Source organism: Coloeus monedula (assembly GCF_965178545.1).
Source record: "Coloeus monedula genome assembly, chromosome: 15".
Taxonomy (NCBI): domain Eukaryota; kingdom Metazoa; phylum Chordata; class Aves; order Passeriformes; family Corvidae; genus Coloeus; species Coloeus monedula.
Window position 1 is genome coordinate 15,417,271 of NC_138795.1, and position 13,841 is coordinate 15,431,111.

The 13,841-nt window shown below is 40.2% G+C and overlaps 1 protein-coding gene across 1 annotated transcript in view; it reads left to right on the forward strand.

Annotated features, from left to right (window-relative positions):
• Window positions 1-2,616: 2,616 nt before the first annotated feature.
• DOCK2 (dedicator of cytokinesis 2) overlaps window positions 2,617-13,841 on the forward strand; it is a gene marked incomplete at its 5' end in the record, with an annotated part of 155,472 nt that continues 144,247 nt past the window's right edge. The window contains 3 exons of the mRNA XM_082291263.1: window positions 2,617-2,653; window positions 10,159-10,242; window positions 13,026-13,066. Of these exons, the coding sequence (XP_082147389.1) occupies window positions 2,617-2,653; window positions 10,159-10,242; window positions 13,026-13,066 (162 nt within the window). The remainder of the gene's footprint in view (window positions 2,654-10,158; window positions 10,243-13,025; window positions 13,067-13,841) is intronic.

Consider the following 13,841-nt stretch of genomic DNA (forward strand, 5'->3'; position numbering starts at 1 on the left):
CACAGATCTTGGCACAGAATAGAATTTAGAGGCAGTTAAATGCAACTTCTGTCTTCTGCTCAAATTCTTCTTTGTAATGGAAATTAGCATAGCTAAAACTGGGTAATTAGCTACTCAGCATCTTTACAAGGTCTTGTTTTCTGGAACTGATAGCAATATTGAAGGAAGCAAGAATTGTTTCCCATTCTGCCTGTCCCCAGCCCTGAGAAGGTAAGCTTTTTGTGTGACCTTCCTGTATAAAGAGTTTGATCTTTTAGGGAAGTAAGGAATTTTCTATCGGTAAGGTATGTGAGGGTGATGAATCTGTCCACTGTTTTCTGTGGAATATCAATGTGGAAGTGATTGCACAAATAAACCAACTTGGAATAAAAACCTCCACGGACAAAGGGTGTAACTATTACCCACCTTAATTCTTTAGACCTGTGTTGGGGTTTGCTCTCTGTTGTAAAAACAGGATTTTAGGGTTGCTGTGTGTGCTTTGCTCTGAGTGCACTTTCCTCTTGCAGCTAAGAAAAGATTTTGTTCCCCAATCCATTCATTGGGAGTTAAAGCAGCAATTTTTCAGACACAGTCAGACAAGGTGGGAGCTGAGTGAAATGAAGTGGCAGTGGGTTCCAGTAGCTGAGGAGTTGCAAAAGCATCATCATGAAAGTCTGCCAGGAAGAAGTTCCAGCAGCTGTGCAATGCTGAGAGCTGCTGTGGGGAAGGGGATGGCAGCAGGAGGCAGCAATTCCTGTGGGAGTTTTGGCCCTTGAGTCAGCATTAGGGGTAAGTCCAGAGGGTACAAGAGGGGCCGTGAGCTCTGGCCAGAGCCCAGTCCCTGTGTTTGTGCTGTGCTCTGCACAATCACATCAGGGCATCAGAAAAGTATTGCAAATTAGATCCCAGTCTGCAGGTGAAATTTCTGTATTTTGGATCATTTACTTTGAAAAGACAGTGGCATTAACTAGGTGTATTAGAGCTCTGTGGAGAAGCAGGTTTGTAAATGAGTGCTAGAAAGTAATAGTTCTCCACGGGGCTGTTGTTTTACAGGGAAACACAACAAGGGAGAGCAAGGTAGAACAAGAAACTAAAAGCAAGGCAACCTCTAAGCCAAATAGTGAATGGGAAGGGGGATTTTCTGCAACAGGGATTGGGAGGAGTGAGGAAGATAATCAGCACTGGTTAGGAATTTGCTACTCAAAATCCATATTAAACTGAAAGATTAAATTGTTCGGCCTCAAGATCTGTTTTTGACAGAATAACAATGTAAAGTGCATTTTCCAGGGACAAAAAGGATTGAGAACTTTTAGATGAAGCTTGTCTGTAATGGAGATAATGGGAGTTTCTGGGAATTGAGCCCTCTTTAGTAAACATAACATGATTTGCAATGTTATTTTAGGGGAGAGTAACGAGCTAAATCCTTTTCTAAGCTAGTATGGTTAAGATTACACCAATTCAGGCAAATCTGTGATAAAGGTTAAAGTGATTTTCCTCCAGAAATATGTCAGAATTCCACATGCAAGGAGAGAGACTGGCAGTCTGTGCTCCACATGATTGCTAGTTAAAACTGAGAAATAAAATGGCATGGGTTATCAAAAACAGATGAGATGGTTATCAAAAATCAAGAGATGGAGGTAGCATGGCAGTGTTAGACAGTTTGGATAAACAGTGATTGCTAAACTGCAATGGAATATCCAGAGGACAGGATTGTCAACTGAATTTGTTGTACTGAGCAGAAGATCAAACAAACAGTAAGTCTTGCAAGGATTTCATTTGGGGTTTTTTAACTCTAAACTTATAAGTAAAGCACAGACTTTGTGCTTTAAGATTACATACTGCCTTGAATTCAGTATATTGTCCTTAATCCAGATTCCAAACAGCTTGGCTTGGTCTTTGCACATCCAAGATGTCCTCACCCGAGTTAGCTGACACAGCAGCCTGTGTGGAAGCACAGGCTGTAAATATACCAAAAGTTGCTTTTGGCAGTTTTGTATTGACAGTAAGTCTTTAAGAAAGTACTGTTTTGTTTAGAGAATAGTCTCCTACTTCCTCCAAACATAGAATGACAGAAATTAAAAAGAATGGGTGTGGTATGAAACGTGGCTTTGTCTTCACTCCGTTTCTGTTTGCAGAGGAGACATGAAAAGCACAAATCTGTGTTCGAGGACAGGTTAGAAGAGCGGAGTATTTAAGATGAAGTCAAGTCTTTCAAGCCTGGTGTTGGTCTGGTGTCCAGAACTGACCTAGCCCGTGATCAGAGACTGTCACTGCAGCCAGGCTTTGCACAGACCTGAAGTTCAGGGGTGGTGCCATACAGTCCTGGTGTGGTTTTGGTCCTTTTTTCATGCTTCTCTTTACCGCTGACATGGTGCAAGAGAAAGACCCGGTTTGGGATTCCCCTCCCCCATGACACTGGGGCACAATATCTTGAGTTGAGAAAAGAGGAAGGAAGCTCCGAGAGGCAGCAAATCTCACAGAGCCCTCGCAGCTGCCTCTGCCTGCTGCTCGTCCGAGGGCTGGGGAACGACGGCGCTTCCGGGGCCTGTGTTTGTCACCCACCTCCAGCTCTGCATCCCGTAAATCCTGGACTCCTTGGGGGTGGGCATCCCTCGCAGCCTCACGGATTCATGTGTGATGGCGAGATGGCACAAGACGGAGAAGAGTGGTGTGGGTAAGTAACTCAGGGAGCTGCCATTTCAGTGTTGTCTTTCTGTCTTCTGAGCAGGATGTAGGCAGGTGTTTTCTCTGGTGTGATGAGTTAACACTGTCTACTTTACCACGGTGGCTTAATTGAAAGGATCAACTTTGTACAAAGTTCTGACCTTTCAAACAGAATGGCATGAAGTACATGAGAGTCAGCCTTCCCACTCTCACAGTAACGCAGCTTTTGCCACCTTGATGTGTTAGAGGCAGCCTGAAGAAATAATGTGTTGTATAATGTGCAGCAGCCAGAAAGTTATGGGGAACAAATGTAGGGGAAGGGGAATCCTACAGTTGCTTCTGCAAGATTGTCACTTGTGGTCCCTGTTACAGAAAAAAAACTGTGTTTGAGTTGGTAAGTAGTACTTTTTGGAAGGAAAGTAATCTTCTTAAAATGAATGTTGTTAACTTGTATGAAGGACTGAAATGCTGTTTAAAAAAAGCCTTAAAAAAGTTGGAATCAAAGCTAAAGCACTCGAAAGCTAAATGCTAGTACTTAGTTATTAACTTTCTATATACTTCTGACAGAATTTTTTTATTTTAAGTAGGCCATAGTGTTTTGTGATGTGCATTAAAAACCCAACTGGATTCATGAAATAAAATGTTAACACCAAGGAATTTATAAGAGGAAAATAATGTGTTGTTCAACATCCATGTATAGCAGTAGCAGAACTGCAAAATGGAAGTAGCCTGTTCTGGTGGCAGTTTACATTACAAAATAAAAGGTGTAAATATTTTCTGTTTCAGTTTTATGTATCATAAAAAGCACCTAATTTTTGCCCTTGTAGTAGTCTCTGTGGTAGCCGAAAGGTTCAGCAAACCTCACATAGTAAAATCCATCTTGTGAAATACATTGCTTCAAAAACAAATGGCAATCCAGCAATGTTTGTTGTCCTGTCCAAAACAATATCATTTACTCTAGTGTTGGTCACTGGGAAGAACTGACACTGCAAACCTGCTGGCACTTTCTTTCCCCTCTGCTTGCTCCCCTGCTGCTCTCACCTGTGAGCAGAGTGAGTTTGGTGTAAAATAGAATCTGGGCATGTTGTGTCCTGCAGTGTGGTGATGGTGCTACCACTTGCTGGCCCCACGTAAGTCCATTTTCTGGGTTAAAGAAGGGTTTTCTGTTAAACACATTAGAAGGCTCTTTATATTTGTATGTAAAAATCACAGTTGTAGTAGTGTCTGTGGTTTAGTGTGTTACAAAGGAAAATAAACAACAATCAATTGGACTTTTCAACAGTATTAGAATAGTAGTTATGTAAGTGGTTATACATGTGACTTTATGGTAGGTTTCTTCAGTAAGAGCATTCTGTCTCTGTTTTTGCACAATTGCTTGAATTTAACAGATGAGTACAAATTCAACAACCTTTAGCTTATACCCAGAAGTTCCTTTTCTTAGCCAAACTGTTTGCTCACAGTTTGTCTTACTTTACTTTTATCTTGGAAACCAAGTGTATTCTTTCATTATATACATTGGTGAGAAAAATGGGAGACTCTTGCACCCAGAATAATTAAAACAAGCAGACAAACCCAAACAAGCATGTACCACCACGACTGGTTGTCCTGTCCCATAAATTAAATAAATTTATGTTCTTTGAAGTTGGCAGGAAAACAGTGTAATTGCTGAATTTCAAGTAAATGAAACTTACGGAGTAGTGAGGCCTGGAAAAGGGGCACTGGCAGCTATGGTCACAAACAAAGAGGGTTTTGCATTTATGGTTGGTTGTAAGCATGCCTCCTGTGTCTGAGGGAGATGAGAAAAATGGGCAAACTGAGTCATAAATTCTGTGAAAGTTGATGAGCTTTTGGAGTAATACACACTGGAAGCTTTTTGACCACATAGGGTTATTTTGTCTTCTGTGTTTTTGAAAATCTTTGGGTTTAAGTCTCTGATTACAAATCTCATGTTGAATTTTCAAGTCTCTTGTTTAGAAGTGTGCTTGATGCCTTCAGTTTCTGCTGATCAGCAGAGTTTCAGTTTGAGAATATTGGGCCCATCATGCTTTGGATGAGCAGAGTACACTGCAGGGTAGGTCTGGGAGACCACGCCATCCCTTGGTTATGGTAAATTGCACCTGTTGTGCCCACTTTTGTGTTTTACTAAATTAAATGGAGTGGTCCAGGTGGAAGATATTCAGCTTTGCACTTGGAAACTACAGTCCTGGTTTTACGCATGAAACCTGTTCTTAGTCTTGCAGCATTCCCAGCCTAAATTTGTGTTATTCCTATGGACTGGACACTGGCAGTTTCCTCATGGAAAATCTTTGCATTTGTCTCAGATGTTAAGCAAAGTTACAAACTGGTGAAATATTACGTTGCCATTCTAAACTCAAGCATCTGATTTACTCCTGCTGAATCTGAAAATGAATGTTTGTCCTTTTGAAGCAAAGTTATGGGGAGGAGTGGGGGACTTCTCTGAAGGTGTAGAAAAGCACGTGCTCAGCCTGAGTGCACAGGGCTGAGGCTGGCTTGTCTGATTTCATCTGAAATCCTTGGAAATTATTCTACATCTCTGAAATCTGAATAGATTGCGGTGTAAAGGAGCAGAGCTTTGTTCAGGGCAGGTTTCCTCCATGAAATGCACCCTCTGAACCCAGCAGAGTGTTCCAGCTGCTTGGGAAACAGCAAAAGGCAAACTGAAGCGGTATGAAGACAAAGCTGGGGAAATAATATTTTTATCCATGGTCTTTCATGAAAAGAAAAAAATCACAGCTAAATATCCTTTCCTTCGTAAAGAGTTCTCAGAAAAATGTCTGTGCTGCATTTTTATATGAGAAGGAAAAGAGTCAAGAGACAATATCTTATATAACTGGTTTGGTATGTTAGAGCTTCCTGGTTCTTGTAATCCATACTGGCTTTATCGTGCCTAAGAAGGAAAATAAGTAGCTCAGGTCAGCTAAAACCTCCATCTGGCCCCAAGATTAAGCAAGTGAGGAAGTCTGTATTCAATTGTTTTCTGAGATAACAGCTCATTCATTACCTGAGAACTGCAGAATTACCCTTTGAGCATTATTTGCAATAAATTTAATCAGCATCTAACGCTTAGGACAAGTCTCTGACCTGTGATTTTTCCCCTAGAACTGTACCCATGTTGTGGTGATTAAGGCACACTTGCTCTGTGAGATTTTAGGGGAGATCCTTAACTTGGAATACTGGAACACATTTTTTACAGGTTTCTTTCCAGAAGTCAAGAAATCCTGCTAGGACCGTATATTTTCACCTGGGGTTTATCTGTCTCCTTGCTGAATACTTTCACCCTGTTCTCATGAGAAGAAAATGGTAATTGAGCACCAAGAATCGATCACTTACGAGCACTTTACTATCCATAAAAGTGGAGCTGCATATTTTAAAAATAAAACAGGGTGCTTGCTGTGCCCATTAATTAGAAAATTTTTTAATATGCAAAACACATCATGAGTTATTGCCTCGAAATCATACCAGGTTGTCCTTCTGTTGTGGTAAAGGGAAATTAGGAGCTGAACGGTTCAGTTATACCTTAGGAATTTTTTTTTTTTTTTTAATTCTGTATAAGAGTGGAAAAGTAGCCAGGAAAAACAACTTGAAACATGGCTTGTTATAGAAAGGTGAGTCTCAAAATGAAACAACGTAATGCTTGTACTTTTTATAAAGAGTCGGACCTGGACTGCCCCTGAAGGAAAACAGGCAGCAAAGACAGGCAAGATTATTAGGCTAATAAACGGTTTCAATGTTGCAGGTTGTGAGATTTTCCTCGCTTACCATTCCCACCTTGCAGTAACTTACAGGCTAATCATGTAAATAGCAAGAATATGGGCTTTAACACTGAGGAAATGTAGCTTTTTGAGGAAGGGGTTCTGTTACCTGGGTAACTGTGACTCTTCCACAGTGTTTTGTGTGTGGAAGTCCCCAAACAAGGTATGAGGGGTTTTTTTTCTGCTGGCCATTTAAATTAGGAAAGGTTAACTGTTTTCTGTCTCCACAGCCACCCATCTATTCAAGAGTGTACACACATATTTATCTAGAGGGGGGAGTGTGCATATCAGATCCAACACCTCTGGCTGCAGTAGATGAGTAGGAGTTAAATGGAAACAGAGGAATTTTCTTCAACCCTCAAATTTTTCCCGCTGGGATGGACACTGGTAGATGTCTTCACTCAAGCACTGGGTGTGAGGGTGACAGCAAAACCACACAGAAGCTGCTGAGAATCACTGTCTTTGCAGCACGATCTGTTTGACTGGACTGGAAAGGATTCTCTGGGCACGCCTCAGGGACGTGATGGGAGTTGTTCCTGTCTTCCTGACGTACAGTTCAAAGCCCACCTGGGCTTGAATGGGGCTCAGTTTGGAAGGCTGGCTATGTCAGCAGTCTGACCCAGCATTTCCATGTGCTCTCTGAGCAGTATCGATGCTGTGGTGTGCTGGCCTTCAGCTCGTCTCCTGAGGGAGCTGAGAATCTCAGGGGACTTGCACTGGGCTGTTTGTTTGCTGAGTCATGCGTGATGTGTGTGCTATAGAATTGCCACAGAGGTTATGGGGATCTCTAAAAAGACAGTTCTTATCCTTTGCTTGTTCAGGGGAAAATTTTCCACCTGTGTTCTCAGTGAGCTGTCAAGTCCCTATTTAGGAACACAGTCATAAAATTGGGGTTGCTGGGCATTCTCTGAGCCATCCTGGAAGAATCTGGCAGCACCTGTGTGCAGACACACTGCTGCTGGGAACACCTCAGCTTGGGGCTGAGGAGGGCATCTGCCATCCAAATCTCCCCCGCTAATCTTATTGCCATGACTTCAGTCCCTCCTGAGGTCAGTAAGCGCTATTAGGATTTAGGGTGAATGCTGGGGTCTTCAAGCAGGTCGCTTTCTGTGCCTCAAGGACACTGAGACTCATGATACTGAGATACATGACTCATTTTTCATTTATGGTTGGGATACAGGATGCCAGAGAGAGGAGCAGTAGGAAGGTTCTTCAGAGAGATTTGAAAGGCCTTTTATTTCTACTCACTGGAGAGTTTATTTTTTAAAAAGCCAACAACACGTTGTGAATATCTCACCAAAAACCTTGAATTTCACGTGGGGTTTTCACACACTATTTTTGAAGAGAAAAATGAGCTAAATGTTTGTGCACACATAACCCTGAGGATCTCAAAAGAGGGTGGAGGAAAGGGAACCCTCCTTTTGGCTGGTGAACTCTGAGGCGACACTCACAAATACAGGAGGGTCCTGGTTTGTGAGGGAAATGACATCACTTACAGCTGACAGAAAACATAACTGGATATAATAGTCAAATTTTCATTCACAGTAAATAATTAAAGCAATAGCAGATGTGATGGTTAAGCTGTCTGGTGCTGTAGTTAAGACCTATGGATGTAGCTGATGGTGTTGGGTTATTTGTTACATTTTTTGCAAGGTAGTTTGGGAGGTGGTTTATCACAAAAGGTGTGGGTAGGTCTATAGCCTAAAACTTTGTAGAGGGATTTTTTTAAACTCATCCTACCAAGCAATCCAAGTTCTACAATAAGATCTTTCTTGTTAAGTTTCCACTTACTCATTTAGAAATAACCAAGATGGTACAGCCACTTCCGTTGCCAGTTTGTAACTGCATTTTTCAATACATTCAGGGCTGTTAAATGAAGTTTTAAGAGAGCAAAACCGAAATGCAATGTAAATATATGACTCAGTAATTTGCATCTATATTTTGAGACAGCTACAACTAAGTAGAGCAGCGCATATTTTGAAATCTAAAATATTTGCTAGTCAACAGTAGTCTTGATCTCCATGGACTTTTGAGGAAAATAGTATTAAGAGCATGGGAATGCACACACATCCCCCACCTCCCAAATACTCCAGGCAAATGTCTCTTGAAATATCACGATAACTTTTCAGGGTTGTTTGCCATCCTTCACTTATGGAAAAGAGACCTGTCAGAATAGAATTACACATGTGTTATGCTACGTAAACTCAATTTTGTGTTGGGCTAAGGCAGTTCCAAGGAAGTGTTTTCAAGATTCTCTTGAATAAATGGCTGAATCTGGGCAGCAGAGCCTCACTTCAAAGTTATACTTCTTTTACTCCTCCCCATATGTTGAATGATTCAAGCCTTGCTCTCCCCACTCAGGAGGAGGAACTGCTGGGAACCTCTTCATGTCAACAAAAAAGAATTTATTCTTGGTCCAGTAAGCCTCTTCAATCTGAAATTCCTTCTAATTTCTGTTCCAGAAATATAACAAATATAATGATGGCAAAAGAGACATAATTTATGGAATGCTTGTGAAGGGAAGAGGATGAATCTATTTAGCTCTACATTCCTACTTTAGGCATTTCCCTGGAAGGCAATTTATTTTGAGACTAATAATTTAAGCGAAGTAAGTAAAATGTTTAAATAAAATGTATCATTATGCATGTTGGCCTAGCAGAGATGAACATCCTGCTTTAGAAACCTGGAGAGGGGAGCAGAAGGAATGCAGGAAGATGCTGAAGGTAGACTCTGCTTTATAGATCAGCTTTCCCTCGCCCAAACTACTTCAGGTTTGGTTGCTGTGTGTGGCTGGATGGGAACACTGCCGGGAGCCAAGGTGGAGCTCTGCTGACTGACACATTTCCTGCACACCTGGGGTCACCTTTAGCAGCCTGTTCCCACCTGCACAGTTTAATCGGGGGATCAGCTGTTTGTATTTAATCAGTTTCCCTGTGTGATTGTAGCTTCAATAACCACTTCTGCTCTAATGCTGTTGTAGAAATTTGTAACCAAGCCCAGAAAGAAAAAAAAATTTACAGAGGCACGGTTAGCATAGGAGCCCACATCCTGTAGCCCTGGAACGTAACTGGTGAAGAGGCTTATTATCTTGAATTCTCTCTGAAACTTTGCTGTTTCTTAACCACATGTAGATAAGTTTCTGATTAGAACACTTTTAAAATCCCTTGCTCCTGTGTTCTATTCAGAGTCATACAGAGAATACAGAAAATTATGAAACTTGGTACTGTTTCCATATGAAACACAGTTTCACGTTAAATTAAAGCATCTAAACCCAGGAAAGAAGTCAGTAAATTTAGTTTTTACAGGCATCTCTGTGCCCTTTCATGCCAGTGTAACTATAAATTTCGATAACTCTGTGCTTAAATCCTTTGGGCCAGTAGACAAACAATTCCCCAGCACTATAATTGTGTGTTTATCAAAGACCTGCATCTAAACAGTGCTCCTAAATCCTGTGCAGAGCAGTGCTGATCAATAGCTGGTGTCCCCATGCTTGCTGAGTTTTCTGTGCGGTTGGTTGGTTTGGTTTTTGTTTTCAGCACTGGCCATTTTCACCATCTTTCCATTCTCACAAGAGATTATTTAATGGTGACAAATGGAGCTTCTGGATAGAATTATAGTTCTGTTTGTCTAGCCTAGTGTATTTATCCCAGTATCCAAACCTTCATAACCATGTCTGGTTTTCAGTTAAACTGTAGTGTGTGGCTGTATTGAAAAATAGTGTTTTCATCCTTTAATTTTCCAGCTATATACAGTTTCAAAGGCACAAAGATACAACACCTATCTCTACAGATTGGTGATGTGGTCCATATCCTGGAGTCCTTTGAAGGTAAGTCACATTTCTCATTTATTTGTGAATAACATTCTTTTCACCTCACAGCAATTCCCTGTATTACATTGGTAGCTGTCTAATCCTCTTGTTTTTAGTGGTGGTGGTGGTGGTCTATTTTGAGGAAGAACGTGATCTTTTCTGAAGAGCCAAAATTAGACATATTACAGTACATGTGGTTTTTTGGGAAGCCTTTACCAAATGAGGAAGTCATCAAGGTGAATGTAGAGTTCATGAAGTTTGTGCCAGCTTGTGATGTACCTCATGGAATTTACATTAAATTTGATTTAAGATTTAAAGGAGTAAACTTTTTGCCTCTAAACTAAATGTTGGTTGCTAGGAGATACTCAGCACCCTTATCCTGTTGTACAATGAGGAAACCCAGTTAAACAAATCTGAGTGTTAGCATGATAGAAACAGTCCTGAAGGCCATCCAACTGATTGAACATGTTAAGCAGCAGAACTCCAAGTCAAGTCATGCATGATGGACAGCCAATACCTTCACAATCCCACTGATTCTCTGCAAGTCTCTGCAAGACAGAGCTACTGAGGTTTCCATGAGCATATAGCACAGAGAGTGGAGTTATTACTAACTCAGCAGCTGGGTGCCTGCAAATGTCACCGTGAGAGTGATTTCAGTTTGCAGTGATGCTCTTGACCAGGCCAAGAGTTTTTAAAAAAAATTGCAAACTGCTTAAAGCTTTGAAAAACATGGTGTGAAATTATCTTCCTCAACCTACTTCTGCTGATAGAACATGTGTCTGTGGTATCTTATTAACTGTACTTATGTTAAAGAGAGAGGCCAATTGCTGCCTTACACAGTGGCAGAGACAGCTCAGTGTTGAGACATTTGGTTTGTTGTGGTCACAAGGTGCAAACACTCTGAAGCTGTTTGAACCCAGCCTTCTCTACCACACAGAGCTCTAGGCTGTTTTGTCAGGAAACAACAAAGGATTTGAGGGAGGAGCACCTGAAAAACCACATTTACAATGTACTGGAGCACAAACCCATAATTATTTCTCTTCTGTTTGTAAGATTAAGTCAATGTCTTTAAGCATCAGTGAAAACATTAATGTCACTCAGCAGCCAACAGTCACAATGATTCCTGTCCTCTCCTAAAAAACCTAAGGTCTGCACAATTCTTTAAGCCTCTATTCTAAACATTTTGGCCAAGAACAAAACACACAGACAAAGCAGAAACCTCCTCATCCCTGTATTGTCTATTAGTTGCAGAAATAGCATTTCAGGCTTCTGATGCCTGTGGTACATTTGTTGTCAGCCCAATCTAGTGAGTTGAGTGCTGATGTTATGGGGTTATTTTTTGTCTAAAAGTCTTTTCTGAATCCCCTGCCCTTGACATGCTCTGTCATGCCTTGCTTTATGAAATATGTTTGTCAGTGAAGAAGTGGAATCCTTCTCACTGTGCGAGTGAAGTTCATATTTCATCAGAAATCTTCAAAATATGCTGCCAGCTGCAGCTGGCTAGTAACCAATGGTGACAGAATTCTTCCCGTGTTCCTTTTATGTCCTGTTTTAGTTGGTTTTGCATGGACAAAGTTTATGCACAGAGCATACATGTGCTGTCACAGCAGATGGGGTGAAACCAATTTTACACACTTGGTTGTAAATTGAGACTATGTGCAAATAATTCAATTTTAGCAGTAAGATGGAATTTTATTGTTGAGAAAACACTGGGGGAAAAAAGAATCCCAGTGCAGAAAAACCTAAAAGAAATCTGTCCTGAGTTTTTCTTTGAGGTCAGCAATCATCCTGTGACTTTTAGCATCACCTTTCTGACACTACTGTTTGGTGTTTGGATTTATTTTTATTATTTTATGCTTTGCTTGCATGGCTGCGATACCTGTGATAGAAATGGTGAGAGAGAAAGGGTGATAACAAAGACATCACCTTTGTTCATGAAATTACAGTTAGAAAATGTATGCTTTTAGTCATAAATTCTTTCTATGGGATGAAAAAAAAGTAGTATTCAACAGTTAAACATTGGTTCTCTGCAGGTGATTTTTCATGATGGGCTGTGCACATGATGTGGCCCCAGATCTAATTTAGGAAGGTTGAACTCTGCTTTTTATGCTTTTTGTAGTTTATTGAGACTTAACTGTGGAATAGGTGGAGCAAAGCCTGAATTAATTTTTAGCTTTCCATTACTGCAATTCTGTACCCCTGCCTTTTGGAAGGGCTTTCTAGTTACAAATGGAGCAGAAGCCAAATAATAACCCTGAATTTTCTTGAGATTCCAACTTGAATTTACACCAAGAAGCTGCTTATTATGGTTGAGTCCAAAAGCTAAAATTCCTCATAGCAGAAAAATGATTTAGTCTTCTTGAAGGAAATTGAGTGTGTAACAACCATGTGCTCTATTAGATTAATACTGGGCCTGGAACAGAGGAAGAACTTCATGGGCTATCCAGGACCAGGGGCGATCGTGGCTGAGGTAGATATTTAAGGATGTGCACATAATTACTTTGCAATACAACTTATTCTACCGTTTTAATGTGAACATGGGGTGCTAAAATATGTGTACAATTATCTGTACTTACTGTGCAAGGTTTGAAAGCAGACAATGCAATCATATTTGATAATATGCAAGTCATGCTTAATATAATCCCTGCTATTCACTTTAATCTATGTATGTTTGAAGTAACTGTTAATTCTTACAAATACTATGCTAGGTATTTTTTATGTGAAATAAACCCCATGACTTTACTGTGTGCTTTATAATGCATGGTTTTTTTGTCATACCAAGTTATCTTTCTCCCTTTTAGATTGGTACAGGGGTTACCTAGTAAGATACAAAGGAGCAGAGGTAAGATCACACTGTTCATTCCTATGAGACTGTTTTTAAGGAGTCAGCTCATGAATTGGGTTTTTTGACTATTTCTGCCTAGATAGTCCTGATCTTTCTGCTCTGATCTCTCAAGTCAGCTATTGCCACTCTTTCCTTTCAAGATGAGAAAAATGATCAGCATTCATCCTGGACAATGTTGGTAAATAGAAGTGAGGGCTGAGAAAAGCAGATCGATGAAGAAGAAATGACTGTGACTTCAGGTTAATGGTGTTGAAGACACCATTTGAATTGAATTTTGATATAATTTGCTGCTAGATGTGTTTGTTTCTGTACTTTTCCAAGGATTCTTTAGGCTACAAACAATATAAACAACTTGTAGGAGGCTTAAGTTCTTAAATATCTGTAATGTACAAAAATAATATTAATTTTTTTAAAACTTGGTATTCTTAAGCCCAAAAATGGAAAGCCACAGAGGAACAGTTTTTACCCTAGGTATGATGACTCCTGAGTTAAGTAGCAAGAAAATTACTTCTTAATTTCAAACGCACTTTTCCGGAAGAAAAGCATTTTTGTTTGTAACTTGCTCTTAGTATAAGACTCTTTTTTTAGGGAGCAGCAATGCAAATGCATTAAAACACTATGCCTGTGTTTCAATTACTCCTTTGACATTTCTTTTGACTAAAAGTTTTATTACCATTTATTCTATATAACATTTCTATTTTAATCAATTAAAATTTAGCCTAAAACTAAAAAGGGAAAATATTTACCAGAACTAACCACTTCCTTTTAACTA